The sequence below is a fragment of the Gopherus flavomarginatus genome, chromosome 3 (genome assembly GCF_025201925.1).
Source record: "Gopherus flavomarginatus isolate rGopFla2 chromosome 3, rGopFla2.mat.asm, whole genome shotgun sequence".
Lineage (NCBI taxonomy): Eukaryota > Metazoa > Chordata > Testudines > Testudinidae > Gopherus > Gopherus flavomarginatus.
In genome coordinates, this window is record NC_066619.1 from 158,945,268 (window position 1) to 158,968,766 (window position 23,499).

The 23,499-nt window shown below is 44.5% G+C and overlaps 1 protein-coding gene across 3 annotated transcripts in view; it reads right to left on the reverse strand.

Moving 5' to 3' along the window:
• HPSE (heparanase) overlaps positions 1-21,549 on the reverse strand; it is a 35,002-nt gene extending 13,453 nt beyond the window's left edge. For 2 of the 3 annotated variants that reach the window (XM_050945159.1, XM_050945158.1), the window contains exons 1-10: positions 21,361-21,549; positions 16,683-16,828; positions 14,524-14,649; positions 13,691-13,864; positions 11,265-11,436; positions 10,196-10,243; positions 6,059-6,152; positions 5,289-5,395; positions 3,960-4,074; positions 462-580 (exon numbers count right to left, since the gene is read on the reverse strand). In XM_050945159.1, the coding sequence (XP_050801116.1) occupies positions 462-580; positions 3,960-4,074; positions 5,289-5,395; positions 6,059-6,152; positions 10,196-10,243; positions 11,265-11,436; positions 13,691-13,864; positions 14,524-14,649; positions 16,683-16,828; positions 21,361-21,533 (1,274 nt within the window). In that variant the 5' untranslated portion in view covers positions 21,534-21,549. The remainder of the gene's footprint in view (positions 1-461; positions 581-3,959; positions 4,075-5,288; positions 5,396-6,058; positions 6,153-10,195; positions 10,244-11,264; positions 11,437-13,690; positions 13,865-14,523; positions 14,650-16,682; positions 16,829-21,360) is intronic. The other variant, XM_050945160.1, reaches the window with a different exon arrangement.
• Positions 21,550-23,499: the final 1,950 nt, after the last annotated feature.

The following is a 23,499-nucleotide window of genomic DNA, read 5'->3' on the forward strand; positions in this document are numbered from 1 at the left end:
CGCACATTCAGAAGCAGTCCCTGCCCCAGAGAGTTAGACCAAAGGGCTGGGGGAAGAAAAAAGAAATATCTCGATTTTACAGATGGGGAACTGAGGCACAGTGAAACGTGGTGACTTCCCAAAGCCTCACAGGATGTCTGAAGCAGAGCAAAGAATAAAAAGCTCAGATTTCCTGAGTACCAGCTCAGGGCTTTAACCACAACACCATCTATACCTTCTCATATAATTCCTATGGACCGAGTTGTTGAAAGTTTCATAAGAGACTCCTGAATGTTTTTCTAGAACTCCCCTCCCCATTCTAGGTGTTACACTGTGTAACTGCAGATTAATTGCGAGGCCTGATCTACAGCCCCGTTTAGCCTGTCAGAATGTTTCCATTGGTTACAATGGGCTAATTGTGCATTAAGGCCCCTATTTTTACTGTATTCAGTTGTTCCTGGTTCTTGTATTTAAATGCTTACTTGTGGTTATTCGTGCAATGAAGGTACACTCGAAGCTTCTTCGGATCTGCTCCCTTCAGGCCAACTTTTAGTACCTTGGTGCCGACCAGTTTTTTGTACAGCAGAGAAAGCCAATAATCCTGTGTTGCATATAAAACAAAACATGTTTCCAAATGGCAAACAAGGTATTTTAGGTAAGAGGGAAATTACACTCAGACACTAGACTACAATATCACCATGCACTGTGTCAGGGGTATCCAAAATGTTACCCTAACAAGGTCCCAATGATAACTAGCCAGGAGCTTGAGGGCCACATCCAATATGCATGTACCAGGGCAGGCTGCAGCCTCTCATTTTTAATACCTAAGTGCAGACTCCTGAAACCACTAGATCCATCATCCATTGATGGATATTGAGCCACGCTGGGCTCGCAGTCTCCAGTGGCTGCACCTCCCACCCTCCATTAAATTGCAGAACTTGGCAAGCCATACACGGTATGTTGTTATTGTGCATTCACTCTGCTACCACCATCAAGCTGTTGGGAGTGTGAATACCCTCATGCAGATGATATATAATGACTAAAAACCCAGTAACTGCATCTGCTAGTGCAACTTAGAGCTAAAGCAGTATATGGTGACAGACTTTTTTGTTTAATTAAGAGAGTCGCTTTTCTGCTATTTTGGTGCTTTTCCTTTTATTTTCTCTTTTGTAATGTCTTTCATATCAAATTAGTTCAAATTCACAACAAATAATGTGACAAAGAAAAATCCTGTTATCGATTTGCTGAGTGTAGAAGGTACATTTAGAGCTATTTTGCTCTCCTCTCTTCATAGGGGGATAATAGGAGTCCTTCAAGTGGGAGATGCAGGTCTTGATCCTGCACAATGGTAAGCACCTTCTGCAGAGTGTTGAGCGCCCTAACTTTCAACTGAAATCAACGGGAGCTGAGCAGCCCTCAGTACTTCACGGGGATGGACCCTCAATTAGCTCTAACCGTGCCTGGTTTGAACAGCTCTTTTCCAATAAAGCAGTTTTATAAATATCAGGAGATCGATTCCGAACTCGTACAACCGAGAGAGTCAGGAGTAACTCCACTGAAGTCACTGTAATTATCCTAATGCAAAAATGCTGTGAGATCAGGATCAGGGATCCATGTATTTAAATTGCTGCACTGTTCCTTGTTGTAACTTGGTTTGTTTTCTGAAGAGGAGATAGCATACACTGCAACTCGCTTTCTGCTAGATTAGCTCTGTAGTTCTAACACCAGGGAAAACATGGACTTTAGATAAGCTTGGTAGATATGTCTTGGAAAACACATGGGGAAAAGACAAGTTCCATTTTAGCAGACTCGTTTCCTTCCCCATGACCATATGTATAAGGACCATATGAAGGCTGACTGGTTCCAAAATAAGACTGTTATTTTTAAATTTTCTCTGGTTCATGAAAGATATTTGCCCTGCAGAACGAAGGCTGCTGTATAGAAAAAGATCTAAATTTTCAGATGAGTGATTCACCAGCAAACCGGATTTATTTACAATCATATACATTTCCCACTATCTACTCTAGATAACTTCTATTTTAGATTAAGGAAAACAAGAACGACAAATACTAACTCTTAAATCCCCCCACAGCCCTGCCCCCGGGGACATCTTACAATGAGCAGGATACATAAAACAGCATCATAGTTACATACACCAGTTTCCATTATAAAGCCCTTTTTTCATGAATTTATAGCAGCCACAACTTGGAAATAGATCAAGTGTGGGGAAGGAAGGAAAGAAGGATGAGAACTATTACTCCTCCCAATATCCATGTATAATCGCAATTAGCACTAATGAGAGTTCTACACTCATAGAAAGAGAGTAGAACCTTTATAGTTAATCCAAATAAATCTGGATCCCTATGTTATAAGGAAATGAAAAAGTGTATTGGTTTCTGTTGCTTTTTTATCTCAACGATTATGACTAACAGCTTTGTTCTTAAAAATAACATTCTTATGCTATTAGCTCATAACAAATAACTAAGTTGAAATATCTCAAATCATTAACATTTGAAAATCATTTAGCACTCATTAGAGAAACCCCCAAACCAAAGCATGGACTCCTCAGAAGACTTGGGAAAGTTTGTATCTAGATCAGAACATTGTGGCTCAGGTCCATCTCTGCTGCTCAAGCACATAATTTTTCCCCTATTTTTCTTTACCTATTGCTTTCTTAGACTGCACATGACCCATATTCAGAACTTAATTGATTTTAGATACATGGATACTGTGACAGAATGTAACCCTTTGATGACACCTACACGCTAGTATAATAATTTTTGTACAAGGCATGTCTTGTACGGTATCATTTGAAAACTCATGATTTGCTGGTCAGCACAGTCCTGATAAAATATGTGTGGCAACGCTGTCAGTAAAGTTATAAGAGTTCCTTCTATGATGTTATTAACACATGTTCCAAACCCCATAGCCCTGCCCAAACAGAGCTTGGCAAACAGGTCTGTCCTAAATAAAGGAAGGTATACTCTGCTTAATTTGCATTTAAACAGTAACCAGAGTCATCAGGCAGGAAGGGAAACAAAGGAAGCTCAAACAGGTGAGAAAAAACCAGCATAGAACATCCTTCCACATTGACTTTTCATCTCCCATGCTCAGCTGGGAATGTTTTTGAAGAGAGGGACTGAAACTTTAAAAAGGAGGGACAAACACCCCAAGGCACCCCTCTCTCTTTCCCTGCTTATCGCCTTCACTGTACCTGAATGGACAAAGGAAGAAACTGGACTCTGGGGGAGGGTTCCCGTCCCACAGTTTGGTCAGTAAGACTGCAGTAAGCATGTGGTGAGAAACGTTGCTTGAATCTGATATAGTTTGTTAAATTAGGTGTTAGTCTTTATTTTTCTTGTAACCATTTCTGACTTTTATACCTTATTGTACTCACTTAAAAGTTCTCTCTTTGTAGTTAATAAACTTGTTTTATTGGTTTATCTAATCCAGTGTGTTTAAATTGAAGTGGCTGGGTAACTTCATTTGGGGTGACAAGCTGCGTGCATATTATTCTCTTAAAGAAACAACCAACTTAATATAATTTGTACTGTCAAGGAGAGGGCTGGGCAGTGCAGGACATACATTTCTGAGGGGAAATCTGGGACTAGGGGTGTGTTGGGGTCACCCTACAGTATAACCAAGGCTAGTGAGAGCCAGAGCGTAACCCAAGTGTGGCAGGCAGGCTGCAGTTACATACGGACACTCAGGGTGTGGCTTGCATGCTGGAAGGCTGGTTGTGAGCGGCCTAGGTGGAAGCTACTTCAGTAACGCATTGTAAGGCACCCAAGGCAGCAGGGCAGGAGTGACACACCTGCTTATTAGTCTAGATTGTACCCTGGTATGTCACAGGCATGTATACGTGAGTCTCTTTAGGGAGGTAAAAATAGCTGGCATCTCTCTCCACATCAGGTTTAACCAGAATACAAATAGATACAATATGTATGATTATTATTAAGGCAATGCTATTGTATACGCACAGGCAAAGGTTCAAAATTTGCATCCACCAGGTGATAGGTTCCTGCTCCGTAGAACACTTGTCGCATCACCACATCAATACCCATTCTGGCCGACAGTCCTAATTTGTCCAACCACCTGCCAGAGAACAGGAGACAAAAAAAGAAAAAAAAGTTTGCATCACCATCACCAAAATAAACAGGGAAAAAACTGCTCATCTAAACTACGTTACATGCCATCTCAGCGGCCTTGTACATGAAATGAGAATTAAAATCAAAATGATAATACTAAGCACAAAAACCCCATGGAACTAAATCAAAATACAGAAATGGCAGGAGCGTCTCTGAAAATCCATTTCACATTCCATCTGACTAGCTGTCTGAGTCTACTGTGCTGTTTCCTTAATCTCTCGTCACCATCTTCGTCTTGAGTAAAGAGCGGCAGCCTATTGAGACGAAAAGGCTCAGCATGTGATTGTGTCCTGAACAGAAGCAATAAGTTTCAGATGGAGCCTCACATGAAGAGATCATCGTGTGCTCTAGCTTTTGACTTTCATTTGTAAAAATAATTCTCTAGATTTTTTTGGTCGCTAAAACATGAACCAGACGTGAACCAACGCAGTTATGTCTGCCTGAGTCTCCAGACTGACTGAAAGTATCTTCTGAGAAAAGCGTAAACACTGTCCTTTCATTTCAATGAAGCGTTAACGTTGAAATCCAGTGGCAACAATTTAAACATCTGTGTGGTGAGTTATTTCACTGTCAGCCAAAAAAAGAAATACAGACAAACATATGGTGAAGATCTGCTCTGTCAGTCGCATCTTATTTTGGCATCACAAGTGGAGGGTGCGCCAGCTATGCATGAAACTAGGGATAATACCAGAACTTTCCCCCCCAGTATGATCGGTGTTAGTATGCTGAGACCTGTAGTTTCGCTGACCCACACCTCCAAACGTACACATGAACCACTGACCCTATAGAATGCTACGACGGTTGTACTGCGGTCTATAGGCCACACTTATTTTGGCCACGCTTTCCATACAGCGTTAAAAGTCAAGCAAACATTCTCCTGGCCAGTACTTAACATAAAATACCAGGTCTTTGGCTAGATCCCTCACACAGGGAATGTTTTGGGATCAATGTTCTCTGTTCCTAACTGGCATGAGAGTGATCACCTCAGGTCTGTATGCAGAAGTGTTATGAGGCTCCAAAGAAAGCCAGTCCTACTCAGACAGGGGAATGTTGCTGACATGCTGGGCATTTAATGGTGGTCATTTAACTGGAGGAGCTCCTGAAAAACCCAGAGCCCTACAGAAAAAAGTAGAAACTTTAAAGACCTGCTGTTCTACTTACATAAAACCAGCAACATATGTATTAGACAGTCTGGGAGCTCCACCGCCATAGGCTGAACTTGTTTCTCCCAGCCACACCTTTTTACCAGGTACAGTTCCATCAACAATCTAGAGAATGTTGCGTCATTAGGATAAAGAGAGGAAAGTAAGTACATATATGGATCTGCCTAAATAAATAGTCACAAATTATGCACTTTAGAACAGATCTCTAGAGAGATCACATGACTTTCAGTGCCTCCTAATATGATTATATTTAATGAGGAAAGATTCCATAAGAGTTCTGATGAACAGGAGTAGGGGAAAGAAAATTTATATTTTTTAAACTCACATATATTAAAGAATAGATTCCCAAATCTAAATTAATCAGGACCAGACTCTGCAACCCTTACACACAGGATCTTACTGTGTAAGTAGTCCTGTTGAAATCAGCAGGCGTATTCTGGGAATAAGATATTACTTAGTGTGAGTAAGGGGGCAGAATCTAGCCATAAATTTCATCTCTGGGGCTATGATGGCATGAACAAATAACTATCAATTCATTTTCATGGTTTATAATATTCTGCTTAGTAGATACCAAGGCCTCATATTAAAATATCTTCCTTGAGATCAAAGGTTGTCAGTACTGATATTTGTTATATTATTTACAATGAGTACAGCATCTAAATATTGAGATTCTTTAGATGTATAGCTAGCCAAGAATTTCTATTCTGGTTCTTATACACCCATCATCATGGTAGCTGAGTGTACAGACAATTTAACACAACATTGTACCTGAAGAACATCTTTTACTGCTGTAATAAAGGTATCCAGCACTTCAGGACTCAAGAAATCCTCTCTGGTAGCGATTCGTCCATTTACGTAGTAACTGAAAGGTTAAGAGACATCCCAACGAAGCAAAACTAAATGACGCAGCCAAAATTACAAAACATGATTTAAAGAACTTTGTTCCCTTATATATATATTCATCTCACTGCTGTCTGTTCTTACAGATTTAACACCAGTATTTTGCCCCTTGTATTCTTACACATGATTTCAAGCAGGGATAAGCTCAGCCAGTAAAAAACCGCTTTGCCTACTCGTGCCTGGGCACATATGCGAGTTGCTGGCCACCATTGACTAAATCAATATATATCATAAAATTGTGAACAGCCCAACTTTTAAAAATCAAGATCCCAAATCATTAAATGTTTACTGGTAACTAGACGTGTGGGGCCTTTATTGCTCATTTATGATGTATAACAGTGGTTTTCAACCTTTTTTCATTCACAGACCCCTAAACATTTTTGAATGGAGCTGCGGACCCCTTTGGAAATCTTAGACAGTTTGTAGACCCCCAGGGATCCACGGGCCACAGGTTGAAAACCACTGATGTACAAAGATAAACAGAAAAAATACTGCGGCTGTTATTTACATTAGGTCTGTCATGTTCCAACTTCCCACTTTTAGCTGGAGGACTTTGGTGGTAACATTCCAAAAGGCTACAGCTTTCCCTGTCATCAGCTGAAGAGGGCGAGGGGTGTTAAGTCAGACTTGTCTTATGGGTTGGGAAAATCAAGATCTCAGGTTTCAACCTGTTATGATGTTACCATTTCAGTCCTCCCCAAAATGGCTACGGCCATCCACCCACAAAAGATAGTCAAAGCCTGATTGTAATGGAGAATCAGAAAGGAAAGTATATCTGTGTGCAAGTGGAGGGAGTGGAATAGAAAGAACTTTGAGATCTCCTTTATACATTTGTATAGACACGCTTTTCTTCTTGCTTTGTGGTTCACCTTTGGATGTACATGTAAAAAAAACCAAAACACATAACTCTGTCCCCTATTTCACTTAGTTGCCAATCCTGAGTTCAGCATTACTGTGTTTGACCTAAAAAAGCTGACATCAAAACCAGCTGGAAATGTGCAGAGTGCTACAAGTGTTTTGAGGACATCACTGCTACAGGGAAAGAGAAACTCAAGAAGTGGACATTAAAAAAATTGATTTTTAACCTGACATCACAAAACTAACACTGCCTTTCTTACAAATGGCTTCTCCCCATTCACACAGAACCTGAATATCTACACTTAAAGTATTCCAGCAACACTCCCAACTGTAGATGAGTTCTGCAGCAAAATCACTTTTCTACATTAGTTGCTGGCTCTATTATTAAGGCAGACTTGCTGCGTATAGCGAAATATTATTTGTCTATCTAATTAACTTAGTGGGTTCATTTATATAGAGTTGTATTAATTAGTTTCTTTATTTTACAAACCTTAATCAAACAGGATTTTTTTAAAATGTATTTTAATTACATTTTAAAAATACATTACAGCTGTATAATATTATGTGATAATGACCTGGGATCTTGAACAATATAGATCCAAAGTCAGGAAAGCATCTCTATTCAGGAAAGCACTGAAGCATGTGTTTAAGTCCCATTGGTGACAAAGAGATCTAAGAACATGCTTAAGGTTATGCACATTCTTAAGTGCTTTCCTAAATTAGGGTCCTATTTTATAAAGCTTTGCCCATATGTCAACACTTAAAAACAACATCACTAGAACACATGATTTCTATGATTTACACACTGGGTTGGGTCCCAATCAGAGGCACATTGTCAAACGTGAATGGGAATTTAAACGTGCAGCTGAAGCTGTATTAATGGTAATTGCATGGGTAATTCTCAGAATGGAAGAAGTTAGTCTTTAACCTGAAGGGGTTTTGTTTACACTAAACTTGAACAGGCAGAAGGAATGAAGAAAAACGCAGAATGTAAAGCACCAATCCATGTTGCCTAAGGCTCCTGGGACCATCCCTATTTACACACTACACTGGTGGCATTAGTTTGCGCTCTTGGTGATGGTTTCTGGAATGTTCTCTAGACTAGCTTCTCTCTGACTGGGCTGAATTCTCAGTCGCACTCACACAGCGCCACTGACTATAATGAGGCAAACTGGTGCAACAGAGAATATGGCTCAGTTCCAGCACAGATCTCCTACCTACTGGGATGTTTAAAATCGCTGATGTGCTCCTTTTGTGGGAGGGCAGGCCAATCTGATCTGGTCACTGGGTCTCACTGTCTCTGATGACAGACCTCCCAGCTATTCTGTAGGACAGTCTCTGAGAGAACTCAACCCCCAAGCCTCTCCATAGCCTCAGCAACAACTGGACAGGAGCATCCTTCAGCACCCAGGGGACTCCAACTCACAGGCCCCAACAGTATTGACATGGGCCTTATCCTCAAGGATATGACTCTCCCCCTTCCTCTCTCTTTCAGACTTATTGTCTCTACTAGCCAAAGCCTGCGTGTCAGCCAAGGGGCAGCTGGATCATGCTTCCACTCCCGCAACAGATAAACTTCTTTGAATTGCAAATGGTGTTTTTGCAACAAACAGCATCCATCTCTAACACTCCTCTCTCAATTGTTAAGTTATTTGCATAATTAGTTACCCTGTGGCATTACTCTCATTTCTGACATGGCTGTTTCATCTGGGACAGATCCTTGTGCTGTTTAGAGTGAACTATTAGCTAGAAAGTGCAAATTAGTAACCAATTTAAGACTTTCTCCTTCTCCTTTATGCCAACCAAGCCCCGCTCACCTCCCAGTAGGAAAGTCTATTCGGTTACAAGTTCTGTAGCATTTGTGGAGTTTTGAAATAACCTGGGCTGCTGCTCAGCCTGCATATGTCAAAGGCTGTGCCTGTCCAAATGCTACATATGCAAAAGCCCACCGGACCTTGTCTGTTGGAACAACACACTTTCCTGGTCAGAAAAACTGCTTAACTCCTTGCATTGCTTTGAAAAAATGTACCTGTTAGGACTTCTTGGCTCCATCTTAACACGATGGAAGTCTCTCCTTTGTGATCATTGCTCACATAGGCTTAGTAATCACATGGAGCCCTGTACACAGCCACAGGAAGTAGACTCCTGGCTATCCTTACATTATAAAATGCTCAGGAATGCCACTGCATCTTTCCACCTTTACTGAAGCTGCATAGCCATGACCTGGAGCACCAAGGGGCCTGTTAGATAATCCTAACATTTTTAAAATCTCTTCTCTTGATATATACTGTTTATTCAGAACAGGGAAAAGAGAGGTAAAATCATGGGGGAAACTCCGTGCATGGCATTGAAGGAGTCCTGGAATACATCAGCATGGTGGGACGGAGAAGAAATAGACTGGCATTTTGGAAAGAGACACAAAACTTCCATGCAGGAATTATCAAAAGTCTGGTACCATACAGAATCCTCATCAACACCAAACAAGCAAACCTTATAAAAAATAAGAAAAAAAGTCACACTCTGTGTTTACAAATGCTGCCAATTAAATCTTTCACTGATATTTTAGCACTAATAATTGACCTCCAACTACGTGCCACCCTCCCTTTTCAAACGCAAAGCCAAGAGACTTGCAGAATAACATTGTTGCAATACGCTGTATTGCGAAATCATTATGAAATATGAGAACCTTTAGATTAGTCAGTCTTTAAGGTCTGATCCTGAAAAACCTGCTTACTACCATGATAACCTGCCATGTTCGTTTGGGTTGCAAGGTCGGGCCTTAAATGATTTCTTTTGTTGTTCTTTTTATTAAAAGTAGGATATTGTTAACTCAGGGTTGGTGTAACATCATGCTGCCAGGTGAGTCACTGGCAGTGGGGACTGAACCTGGGTCTTTTATTTCTAGGAGCTTGTGGCTCTACTGCATGAGTTAAGACCCCACTTTGTATGCAAATTCATCCACTTCTCTCTGTGGCCTACCCACCACTCGACGGGGACAGAGTTCCACAGCAAGTGGTTGTGTGTGTGAACAGCTGTTTCAACTGATGTTTTTCTACTTTTGCCATCACGGTATTTAAAATCAATAATGTTTCACAAATATCTGTATCTATTAATACTATAGCAACCAAATAGATACTTAATACTTACTGATGCCAGGTAACAGAATCAATTACTTTCCCTCCTGATTTCAGGAAGCTGTCAACAAACAAAAAATACCTCCATTATTTTGTGGGGCTATGAGGACAAAACAGAGTTGCAGAAAACTAATCCTGCCTCTGAGTGATCTTGAGCAAGTCACTCAATCTTTCTGAGCCTCAGTTTACCTCATCTATAAAATGGGGTTAGTAGCATTTACCTACACCAGTGGACTGTTGAGGGTAATTTAACGTTTGTGCAATATTTTGAGATTCTCACATGCAGGACACTAGTTAAAACTTTTATTTAAACAGGATTTAGTGATTACAGCAGAAGTGGATTTGGGGCTTTTTGACTGGTATCAGAAGATGTACAAAAACCTAAAGCACAAACTTTGCATTATATCAAATGCTGCAATCTCACTGATGCAGCATGTGTTTTAGACACCTTAACCTAAATTTAAAAAATATTCATAATACCATGCCCTACCTTCCTCCTTCCCTTGAGTTTTTAAAATTTGTTGTATGTATTATACTCAATTTATGCCAGTTATTTCTGGTAATATTTTACAGTACACTGGATGGACTGAAAAATAGTTTGTAAAAACAATAAATAATAGAGCAGTAAGAGACTGACACAGCATCTGTTATTATATCATTGCTGAAAGGTGAGGACTCACTTTTCTGGTGCTGACTGAAAAGTATGTGGGTTAGTGAGTTTCTGTCACCCTTTAGGGCCAGAGCTTCTGCCATAAATCAGAGTAGCTCCATTTACATCAGTAGAACTGAACCAATTTACACCAGCTGGGATTTAGCCCTTACTCTCTGGCAATGCAGTTATGATTTTAATCAGACTCTGACAGGCAGATAGTTGTTGGCTCTAGTCTTCCATAAAACTAAAACAGAATTAGTTCTCAATCAAATCTAATGTTTCAGTATCCTAACACCTTAGGCATGGTTCAACTATGGAATCATCAGATCCCTTAAATTCTCAGTCCTGTCTCCCATACACATCTGCATTCTATGCTCAGAGTACTGCCTTCTCTCATCAAATTTGTGATGGCAGGTTTCTGCTTTGTTACCTCTTCAGCAACTTCTGAGTGTTTTTCCGTGGTTGACCAACATCAGGGCCATAAAGTTTTGAATTCTTGTAACTGCTGTAGTTTCTCAAAAGGTGATACAGGTGAATAAAGTCTTGCCCTAGTTGGGAACCATCAATATAGATGCCAGACTTCTTCCTGAAACTGTTTGGCTCTGAAAGAAACAAACATATACACACAGACTGTTCCTCAGTAGCGTTACAGAACAAACATATGACTCATTCAAAATGTGCACAGCAGTAATAACCAACCAACTTACAGAAAGTTAACTATACAGTTGGGCAGTAAATAAGCTATGAAATAAGAGACGGGAGAGACTACTACCACCCACTCCCAGGAAAGGATTGTTCCATATAGTCTGTTTTCCAGACCTCTATCCAAATTAGTTTGAATAAGTAACGATGATGATATTTTGCACCTCTGTAGCACCTTTCATCTGTGGCTGACAAAGCACTTTACAAACAGCGAATTGATTTAAAACAATTCAAGTGGGAGGTCTTCCACTGCTTCTCTGAGTCATGATTAAGATCTCACCCTTTCCCCCATAAAACACGCCCTCATTTGGATTTTTATCAAAGAGCTGTTCCTGAAAATTTGTCATTGGAGAAATTAATGGCCATTGCCATGTGGTAGTAAATATTTCCAGTCTTCTCTTGCTCTCTCCCGCATTTCCTGGCCCGCTACGCTTCTCTTCTCAGCCCCAGAGAACCTCCCCACATCTTCTGTTATTAGAGGTTTCTTCTGCTGCGTATCATTACTTGTCTCCCTCTTGTCACCTGAATCCAGAGTCTCTTCTCCTGTTTCTTCCTAGTATAGCCTACTGCTAACCAATCCATTCCCAAACTCGGTATACAAATGCTCTTTCCCTCTACTGCATTACCAGAAATCCCCTCCCACTGAGCCAATGCCCCCTGGTCACTGTCGCTGACACCCTGCTTTTCCTGACCCCAGCACAGCAAATTACAGGGAGCATTCTCCCACTGTAGCTCCCTAATGGATTGCAGTTATTCATGTTCAGGATAAGAATGTAAGAGCTGCCCTCCTGGGTCAGACCAATGGTCTATCTAGCCCAGTATCTTGTCTCCAACAGTGGCCAGTACCATTATGGATCTATATGGCTTCAACTGCCACAAAGTGTTACCTGGATATCCCAAAATTGAGATTCATCCCATCTCTAGTTGTGGAACAATCTGACAACTATTAAAATTCCATCTTTTAGTTAATTTTAATAACGGAGATATCCTATCTCCTAGAACTGGAAGGGACCTTGAAAGGTCATCAAGTCCAGTCCCCTGCCTTCACTAGCAGGACCAAGTACTTTATTGATCAGTTCACAAAACAGTATGAGATGTAGGCACAAAAATCTCCCATTGGCTGCAGAAACCCTGTCAAATAAGAGTTTTCTGCAATTTTGCAGCCATGGAATGTACAAAATACTGTGGCCCCTTTTTGATCCAAGCAGCTACTCAGGGTTCAGGGGATGTTTCAGTTGTGAGCAGAAACTGGTGAGTGGGATATTTTCTTTGATGCAATCTTGTTTATTTACAAGGAACATACAAAGTCCTGCTTCTCCGAATGCAGGAGAAACCAATAACAAAAGGAGCAGTGTCTTAGCTTGCAGTCGCAGGACTCTCTACCCAGACTCAAAAGCCCTCTAGCTTTCACTAGGGTCACACTGTGTCACCAGCTACAGCTTTGTTTTCTTGCTTTTTGCCTCTGCCTCCCTCTCTGTTCTGTCCCCCGTTTCTGTGAATTCCCCCTTTCCTCAAAACACACTCCCCTACCCAAATACTTAGCAAAAGCACTCAGGTCTACACTACAGAGTTAGGTCGACCCAAGATATCTTATATCGACCTAACTATGGAAGCGTCTACACTTAAATTTTGCTCCTGCCGACGTAACTGCCCCACTACGCCAATGTCACTCTACCTCCATGAGCGGCATACAGTCAAGGTCAATGTAGTTAGGTCGATGCAGTGTCAGTTTAGACACTTCATTGCTTATGTCAAATGTTACTGGCTTTCAGGAGTCATTGAACAATGTCCCACACTGACAGTACAATCGATACAAGTACTCCTGGTGAAGATATGCACCTCTGACACAGGGAGCAAAGCAGAGACATGCACAAGCAATGTAATTACTGCAGTGACTGTATGCCAATGTAAGCAAGGTTGACTTAATTTTGTAGTGTAGACATGGCCTCAGTCCAAACTCCCAGGCAGATTCACAACCTCTGTGTGTCTCAGGTGAAGGGGGCTTCTGATTAAATCTTCCTTGTGTTAAATGCCGGGTGAGCTCACATCAAATCTCAGAGATTTGTGATCGATGTAGTCACCAATACCTCTCAGCATAATAATACCTACTATGATTACACTAACACACACACCCCTCTCACGCTCTGCACTTACCATTCCCAAGTTCCCAAGACATGTTGTAATGCTGGGAAGCACAATAATCCAAGAGCAACTGAGCATTTGAACTATCCCACTGCAAGCCACCTTTTCGAAGTAAGGCATTAAGGCCAAAGATCAGATCCAGCTTTGAACACTTCGCAAAGCTATACAGAATGTCCACTGTACTTTCTGTAAGAAGAAAGGGGCGGGGGGGAAATGAATTATTTTCTTCAAAGTTCTGAAGTGCCACTTGACTTAGAACAAATATACAGCCTACTCATTGTGGTGATCATTCATTTTATTAGTGCTGAAGATGTATGTAGCATGTACAGCACCACTGATTTTACAATCTCAAGGCCTTATCCTGTAAGATGCTGAGCATCCTCTCAACTCCCATTGCAACTGACAAATATTAAAACAGAAAAGGGGTAACATTTTCAGTCACACGTCAGTGGCAAACTTTTAAATTTGTTGTAGACACATTGGTTCCTGGATACTAGAGAGACAAGGTGAGTGAGGTAATACCTTTTACTGAACCACCTCTGTTGGTGAAAGAGAGAAATTTTCAAGTTCACGTAGCACTCCTGACCTGAAGGAGAGCTCTGTGTGACTCGAAACTTTGTCTTTCTCACCAACAGAAGTTGTTCCAATAAAAGGTATTACCTCACCCACCTTATCTATTTAAACTTTCAAAGGCATTTAGGAGCCCAATAGTCAAAGTCTCTTTTGAAAATGGGACTTGTGTGCTTTTGAAAATTGTGAACTCAAATAGGTTTGCAACCTCCTAGTTGCAAGTCAGAGCACAAGAATGACCTTCCAGTTAACAGGTATTGTCACAAACATCTTACTTGTAATGGTGGTGTTTTTGTACTTTTTCCAGTACTGTTCCGTAAGGAGTATCTTCTCCTGGATGGGCCATTGAGATAGCAGTAGCTCCTCCACAGCAGTAGGAATAGATCTTACTCCACAAATACCTGTAGGCCAAAAAAACCCCACGTCATAACAATAAACATTTCATAGTATTGTGCTTAGGTTACAATAAATGGAGGACTGTATCCCACAGAAGTTTGTACAGAGCTGCTCATTCATGCATTTCTGTAGGCTGAATCCTCCTGCTGAGTTCAATACATTAAATGTTAGAAAGGAGAATGATTGGGTTGATATTCCACCTTCTAAAATCAAATAAAGCCAGGTGTATTTTCAACATCTAAAAATATTTAGCATTTACAGTGATGGCACTTACTGTGTTTCTACTGGTTTTAAGATTTTTGCCCGTTCTAACACAAGTATTCCCATTACAGGACAGCACTTAAATATGTGCAAAGCACATCTTTTCTTTAAGACATTTAGAGTGGGGACCGACTGACTGTGTTGGAATATGGTGAGTTTGGATTATGGGTCGCTATAATTTGGTGGATTGTTTAGTTATTACTGGAGGCAGTTCTCTGAGTTATCATGCTAATGTCTTTAGATCTTGTATGCAAAGCAACTAGACAGACAACGTATTATTTGAATAAAGAACCACAGTGCAGGAAGATGGCAAGGTCAGCAGCTCTCATTGCACAAAACAGGAAAAACTCATTTCCTGGTTGAGGCAGTGAGAACTGCTGATCTCATTACAAGAGTGGTGAGAAAAAGGTCTTGGCAGAAGTTCTGGAAATGTTAAGTTTGTTCTTCAGGCAACATTTTTAAAAAAATGACTGAACTGATAAACCACACATCAACACTGTCGGACAGTAAACCGAGGAGGATGTATGTTCATAAGCACCGCAAGAGAGCAGGACAACATACAAGAAATATTTCAATTTAACATCACCCACTAGTACCACTGTACAGAGTGCTTTGTCAAGGCTTTTCATCAGTAAAACCAACTTTAGAAGGGTATAAATTCTCAGTGAAATTCATCAGGTGCTAAAACTTGGCATACGCAAGCCATCTGTCTAGAAGCCAAGTGTGGAATTTTAAAAAAAAAACCCTATCCACACTATTTAAATATAAGGGTGGGATTTTCTAGAGCATTCAATGTTATCCTTACTCTGCTCCCCTTAAAGTTGGTGGGAGTAAACCATGGAACATCTAGTGAGTCATTGCCCCCTAAGATTCTTCTCCAGAGGGACAACCTTGGTTCATTTCATGTCACTGGAAGCTGACTGAGTGGATGACAAACCTGGACACTGATCTTTAAAGTTGCTTTTCAAGTTGCCCTAAGAAAGAAGAAAACCATGGTCTCAAAGAGAGTGGAAATAAGCCAAAACTGAGTGCTTTTGCAAATCCTCTGCAAGAAGGTAAAGCGGAATAATCTCCTCTCCTCCACCTAATTATTTTTGTCAGTTAGCGCTTTATTTTTAGGATGTAGCTGCAATTTCCCAGCTCCTGTTGGTGAAAGCAGAGGCTGGGAACGCTGTTCTGATGACATCATATAGAACAGCAATCCAGCAGAAAGGTGGATTTCCCAATTGTTAGGTAGGGATTCTGCCTGTAAAGTGACCGGTTTTCCACGCTGCATCTCAATTGTTGGTTTTTGTACTCTGGTACCAGTCAGAATGCACGAGGCTCTGATCACACAAACAGGCCCTGCTAGAGCTCATAATGTAAAGAAACCCAAGGAGTCAGCTGATGGGGCAAGGAAGACCAGCAGACTGTGAAGTACTGGGGCAGTGGTAAGACAAGAGAGAGCAGAATGGAAGGGGTAGGAGGGAAGATGCTTCTAAAGACCCATGCAGAGAAGAATCTTCTAAACAGCCCTCGGCCACTAAGTTGGAGGCTTCACTTAGTGGTATCTCTAAGGCAGACTCCACACACCTGTGTTGTCCTCACCCAGCAGCTAGGAGCTAGTCCTCCAGAACATGGGACATGCCTGTCAACCTCAGGCGAGTCTACTGACATGTAAGCATGGAGTGGAATGCTTTGCCCTGTATTTACTGTATCTGCAGCATACTTTAAAGCACATTTTAATCAATTTAAATCAAAGACATGTTCATGGTTAACATGTTGCCATCTGTTTTACCTTGATTCTCCTGTGGTTCCCAAAAGTCTCTCTCGTCTAAAGTTGAATCCTTCTCTGGATCAAAGATCAGGAAGTCGGTTCTGGTGCCACCAAATCTCAAGAAGCCTGGAGACAAACCTCTTGCTAAGGTGCGCAGTTTGGGAGAGCTGCAGAAGGGAGTATTGAGAAATGGAACAAACATTTTCATCACAGTCAAGCACACTGTAATTAGTTGTAGAGATGGGTCTGAACATCAGAAACATTCAAATCCAGATGCAAATTTTGCAGCATGTGGCCTCAGGGGGTGTGGGGATTGCAGGAATTCCCCTCCCTTTCCTCTCTTTATACCTCCTCTTAACCATGTCACTCTTTGCCTCCTATTACACCCAGAGGCTGAGTGTGTTACCTCCAGCACTCCCAGATCCATACTTCAATCCCCTGCATCATATAGCAGGGCTGCCACTAGATCATAGGATTGGCAGATTTCTGACTAAGTCATCAATGATTTTGTAAGTCAGGCAGCCGCTCTCCAGGGAAAGTCCTCACTTCTGATGAAAATGGTCAATGATACAACTGGGAGTATCCTTTGCAAATGAAGGATTTTTTCTATTTTGTTGTGGTTTTCCCCACCTTCCCTCTCTAAAAATTCCAACAATTGGAAGTGATGACAGAGCTTTAATGTCATGTTTGAATGCTGGGGGGAATATATGTGCCCATGCGTCTCTCTTTCTGAAATAAGGAAACATTGCAACCGGCAGTTTGGAGTGCACCAGGGCCTTACCTACATAAGAAAGTTCCACTCGTTTAACTTAAAATTAGTTTTAAATTTTGATTCCTAATTGACCTAAGCAACACTGAAGCCAGTGACTCTTAAACCAAAAACAGAGTCCACACAGGGGCTAGCATCAATTTAACTTAGATTAAAAAAATCTATTTAAATTAAACTGGTCTACACAGAGAGATTGCCCAAGTTCTCAGCTGGAGTAACGTGAAGGGAACATGCTCCGTGAGCCCGGCCACTGCAAAGGAAAGGACAAGACTGCTCCTCTTCAGTCTGACCTTGCGGCAGAGACAACAATGTTCTACTTCACCGATGCTATCTCTGTTATGGAACAACTGTGCAGGAGATTATCAGCCGCCAATTACTTCCTCTTTGTGGCAGAGCCTGAATCATGAACTCTGATAGACGTTTTTCATTCCACTTGCACTTTGTTGTTGAATGTCAGAGAGGTTAGAAGTGCACTAGGCAGGTTGAAGATAACTTCCCCTTCCCCCCACCCCTACTTGCTGCTGGGTGCATTTTCAGTAGAAAAAGGATGACTGGATGAGCAAGTGGCTCCCAGCCAGACGTGGGCAAACTACGGCCCATGGGCCTGATCTGACCCGCCAACTGTTTTAAGCCAGCCCTCGAGCTCCTTCTGGGGAGCAGGGTCTGGGGCTTGCCCCACTCCAGCGCTCCAGCTGGGGAGCAGGGTCAGGAGCCGCTCCATGCGACTCCCAGAAGCAGCGGCATGGTCCCCCCTCCGGCTCCTACATGTACGGGCAGCAGGACCGTCCTTACCCATATGCAGGCTATGCAGCTGTGTGCTCCAGCAGTCAGCCTGATCCCCCGGCTGGCTGAGCAGGCCAGGAAAGCTGCCTCGCTCCTGTCCACTCCATCCCTTCCCCATAGCCCCCGCGCCTGCTCTGCCCCACCTCTTCTCACCCCTGCTCCATCCCAGCCCCACCCTCACTCCACCCCTTCCCCTGAGCTACGTCCTGGGGGACTGCAGCAGGGGTCAGGCATGCCCTGCACTCACTGGGCAGTGGGAAGCGGAGCGACCAGGCCCCAGCCCGTTCCGCTGGCTCCTAGCTATGCCACCGGTGAGTGCTGGGGTCGGTTCCCCCCTGCTCCTCAAGTCCCAAGGCTGGGAGCCAGGGGAGCAGAGTGGGCTGGGGCCGGGTCACACCACCTCCTGCTACCCCATGAGTGTGGGGTTGGGCTCACCCTGCACTCACTAGGTGGCAGGAAGTGGAGCGACCCGGCCCCAACACATTCTGCTGGCTTGTGCTGGGGGGGGCAGGCCCCCCCAAAGGCCTGGGGACACCACCCCCTGCAGAGGCCTGGGGCCAGCCTCCCCCCCGCAGAGGGGCTACGTAGGGCACCACAATGTCTAGGGATGGCCCTTAGGGGCATCCAGGGGTCTCCGCTCTGCACTCTGCCCCCGCCTCAAGCACTGCCCCCACAGCTCCCATTGGCCAGGAACTGCAGCCAATGGGAGCTGCAGGGGCAGTGCCTGTAGACGGGGCAGCGTGCAGAGCTGCCTGGGCATGGCTCTGTGTAGGAGCTGGAGTGGGGACATGCCCGCTGCTTCCGGGAGCTGCTTGAGGTAAATTCCGCCTGGAGCCTGCACCCCTGAGCCTCCCCCATGCCCCAACCCCCTGCTCCAGCCCTGATCCTGCCCTCTGAACCCCTTGATTCCAACCCAGAGAAGCCTCTGGCATCCCAAACCCCTCAGCCCCACCCCAGAGCCTATACCCCCAGCTGAAGTCTACACCCCCTTCCCACATCCCAAACCTCTGCCCCAGCCCTGATCCCACTCCCACCCTCCAAACCCCTCAGCCCTAGCCCAGAGCACTCTCCTATGCCCAAACTCCTCATCTCCAGCCCCACCCTAGAGCCCTCACCCCTTCCTGCACCCACACCCTAATTTCATGAGCATTCATAGCCCGCCATACAATTTCCATACCCAGATGTGCCCCTTGGGCCAAAAAGTTTGCCCACTCCTGCTCCAGGCTCTTATTCCCAGAGCTCAGGCAGTGGAAGAGAAGGGCAGATTTTCTTTGCGGCTAGCTAGAAGGAAGACTCTCACATGATGGGAGACCATCTCCAGTAGCCAAGCAACAGGAGGGATGCCAAAAAATGGCAAGGCCCAAGCCGAGAGAGAAGAAAGTGTTTAACAAGTCAAACATTAACACATTAATCCTCAACACTCCTGTGAGATGAAGATAAAACTGAGACCTGGCAAAGAAAATGCAACGGAAGGGCCAGGAAAAAAGAAAAGAAAAGAAAAAAGAGTGAGGCAGGGTGAGGGGAGAGAAAAGGAAACACAGGAATGGGGACTAAGAGTAAGGGGATGTAGAGAACAGAAGCAAGACAAGCAGGATGAAAGCAGCTGCAGGAAAGAGGAAGTCAAAAGATGAAGAAAGAGATAAAAGGGATAGAAAACAGGTGGTAAAAAAGAAAAGATTTGTGGACACAAGAGAAGTAAAAGTGGCGGGGGGGGAGGAAAGACATGGAGAATCAAAACAGAAAGGAAACAGGAGAGAGGAAAAACTCTGGTGAAGATTAAACGTGGGTTGGTTTCTTTGGTGTATTTCCTTAGAAGGGCAGCGGATGAGGGAGGACTGCATTTTCCAGCAGGTGCAGATTCAGCCTCAGGCAGTGACAGAGCCTCCTCCACTTGTTTTACTCCACTTTAAGCAAAAGAGATAAGTGGGAGGAGAGTCCAAAACTGCACCGGGATTGGAAGATCAGCTCACTTCATGACCCTGCTCAGTGGAGGAGCTAGAAGGCTGTGAGTTCAGGAGCCCCTCGATCACTGGAAGACTCTGCTTCCTCTGTGTTGTGGTGTTTGGCCCCCATCTGACCCTTGGTAGCTGTACTGCTCTCCTCTCCTGGGATTACACCTGTGCTCCTGTCATTGCACCTCAGCCCTACCTTTTTCTCCACTCAGTTCTCCTGCTCTCTTTAATTCAGTTTAAAAAAATCCTGTGGATTTTGTGCTGATGAAAGCTGTTGCAGTTACAGCCCTGCAGAACAAAGAACCTTGTTTATCCTCAAACCAAGCACAGCATGGGCAGTTGTCCTGTGAACTCCCTCCACCCTGCGTTCCTGCCAACGGGTATGTCTACACTGCAACAATACACCTATGACTGGCCCTGTCAGCTGACTCAGGCCCACGGGGCTCAGGCTGGGAGGCTATAACACTGCAGGGTAGAGGTCCTGGTCCAGAAGACCCCATAAGCATCTTGGTATAAAGAGCTTAGTATAAAGAGCGGAGCCTGAACTGACATAGGACCTTGTCCTTCTTTTCCATTCAGCAAATGGACAGGCCTTTCTGTCCCAGGGTACCCCAAGCCTTGTGGAAGGGTTGGAAAGACTGGAGGCTAGTAGGGCCCCACAGGTGACCTCTGCTAAGCTTTTAGCAGGTGGGTAGGAACCTCTGTTGTTTTTTACATGTTTCCTCTGGAATGTTATTACATTAGGAATAAAGGCGCTTGCTTAGAGGGAGCTGGGCGCTAGCTGGTGACTGCTGGCACCCTGCTGTTCCTAGCCCTGGGAGAGAAAGCACAACACAGCACAGGCACTGGCCATTGGGCAGACTGGGGCTACCACAGGGTAAGGCAGGGAGCTGGGCAGCCTGTAAGTCCCTGGCCGCAGAGAGCAGGGCAGGATCCCCTGGACACCTGGCTGGGAGGGACTCCCTGGATGTGGTGGGGTGGTGGTGGCAGGATCTGGGAGGCTGTTTGGTCCCTGGGGTGCGGTGGGGGGGGGGGGGGGAGAACGGACTCTAGCTACCCTCTGACTTCGCCGGGCTGGCGGCTGCAAATGCGGAGGGTCACAGCGCCCCACCCCCGGCCCCGTCTTTTAACGGGGAGGGGAGGCAGCCGCGGGGTGACCCGGGGGTGGGGGGCGCAGGGCGGGCCCGTCACTTACCCCAGGATGGGGATGAACCTGGGGTCCGCGGCCAGGTTGGCATCGATGGTGAGGGAGAGGAAAGCCGGGCTCACCTCCCGCGCCGGCTGCCCGCGCAGCTCGGCGCTCAGCACCGCCACCGCGGAGCCCCCCGCCGCCGCCTCCCCGGCCAGCAGCAGCAGCCAGAGCAACATCCTCGCCCCGCGGACTCCGGGCTCCCGCCGCCCGGCGCAGCTCCCAGCTCCCCGCCCGCAGGACTGGACAGCCCCCAGCCCTCCCACTAGCGGCCGGGCGGAGCCGAGCCGAGCCGAGCCGCGCCCCTGCTGGGGGAGGGCCGGGCAGGGAGCCCGCACGTGGCGCTCCCTGGCCGCGCTGTGCCCAGTCCGCCCGGCCGCCGGCACAAACCGCTCTCTGCGCCCCGGGCCCGCCTGCACATATGCGTTGCAAACGGGATTGATCCGGGCTAGTGTTTCTCCACAGCTGTTCGGACCCTGCCCACCAGTACTATTGTGCGTAGCCCATATGGCCCGAGCGCTGCCCTGAGGAAGCCAGGCCTCTTCCCATCCTTCATCGCACAAGGAAGTTCTTGGACCAAAGACCTTTTGAAATAAGTCGTAGTTCGCACCTGCCCCTGTACTGCAGGAATTCAACCCTTCTTGGAGCAAAGGCAGGAAATCGGCAGGCCTCGGGCTGGCACAAGCCTTCGCATGTTCCTAGTCAGCAACAGAGCAAGACCCAGCAGAGCAAACTAACACGTGTTGTGACAGCCGGTGTCAAATCCAGTGCTCTCCCAGCACAAGATCCTTAATGGCTCTCCTGTCTTCCCTGGTATGGATACGCCGCGAAGGAGTGAGACACCCCATTCTGAATATCTGCCAGAGTAATTCACATTCTAGTAGTTGATTGGAATGTGGTAAGGGTTACCTAATGAATGAATCAGCAGAGTACAGGACAATTATTACAGCAAACACAAAATTAAAGTCATTAATACAGGTACAGAAGAGGCTACTATTTGAGTTTAGTTATGGCTTGTCAGTGTTTGTTTTCAGATCTACCCTTTCCCTTGCTGTGGAAGTGCTCACAAAACTCTTAGATTCGTTGTACTCTTGCCAGCACCGTTCTCTATATTTCCCTACCTCACCTAGTCACACTATTTACCTTCCAGCTGAGCTGAGTGATTGTCACATTGCACACTGAATCCAAATGTTGTGGACTTTGGCTATGCAAGTCCTGGGCTCCATTGTACTTTTAGTAACCCACAAAACCTTGATGCTGAAGGCTGCCGGACTCAAGTGATAGGGCTCATTATAACAATTTACTGTACTTGTCATTTTCAACTTGCTTTGCAAACTTCTTAATGTTCACAACTGGGAGACAGGTCTGGTGGCACAAGCCCCTTTTTCTAGATGGAAAAAAAAAAAGCACAGCAGAGAGTATGTGATTTGCCCAAGGTTACAGGCATCATGTCAACCAGACCTCCCGAGTGCCTTCAGCCTAGTCCCATTCTCAGTTCTCATTTCCCCAGAGGAACCCATGACTGTATGAGAGGTATTTCATTTCTTGGAAGGGGTAATCATGGTATTGCATAGTCAAAGCATTTCACGCTATTGGTCGTGTGGTCATTACAATCAACTCTATTTCTTAAAGCTAGTGTGGGGTAAAGATAAAACATTCTAGGAAATTAAATAGCGCTAAGAGGAAGTGCAGACTTATCCAGGGAAACGAGGTGGACCATTCTGACCACAGCTAATTCTGTTTCTTGTAAGCTGAAAATGTATCATGCAAAGCCAGAAAAACGCCTGTATATTAAGGAACTTAAAAGAGTAAAGATTTTCAACCCATGAAAAGTCAGGAAATTCCAGTGGCCTTTCCCACACAGTATTAACTGAGTCACACTGAACTGTATTAGAACACACTGTCCTATTTGACAGTTTAGCAGCTGACTGTGTACTGCAGTGTATTCCTGCACAGAAAGCTTTGGTAAGGTGAAACTCAGATTGCAGAACTATAGCTCGGATTTATTTATTCCCCCCCAAACAAGGATTAGAAACCCAGAAACGGTCAAGGTTGCATTTTCAAAAGAGCCCCCCAAACTACCTTAACACTTCTGCAGATGCCAGCTGGCCATCATCCCTTCATCAACAGGGTATTGAACATGTG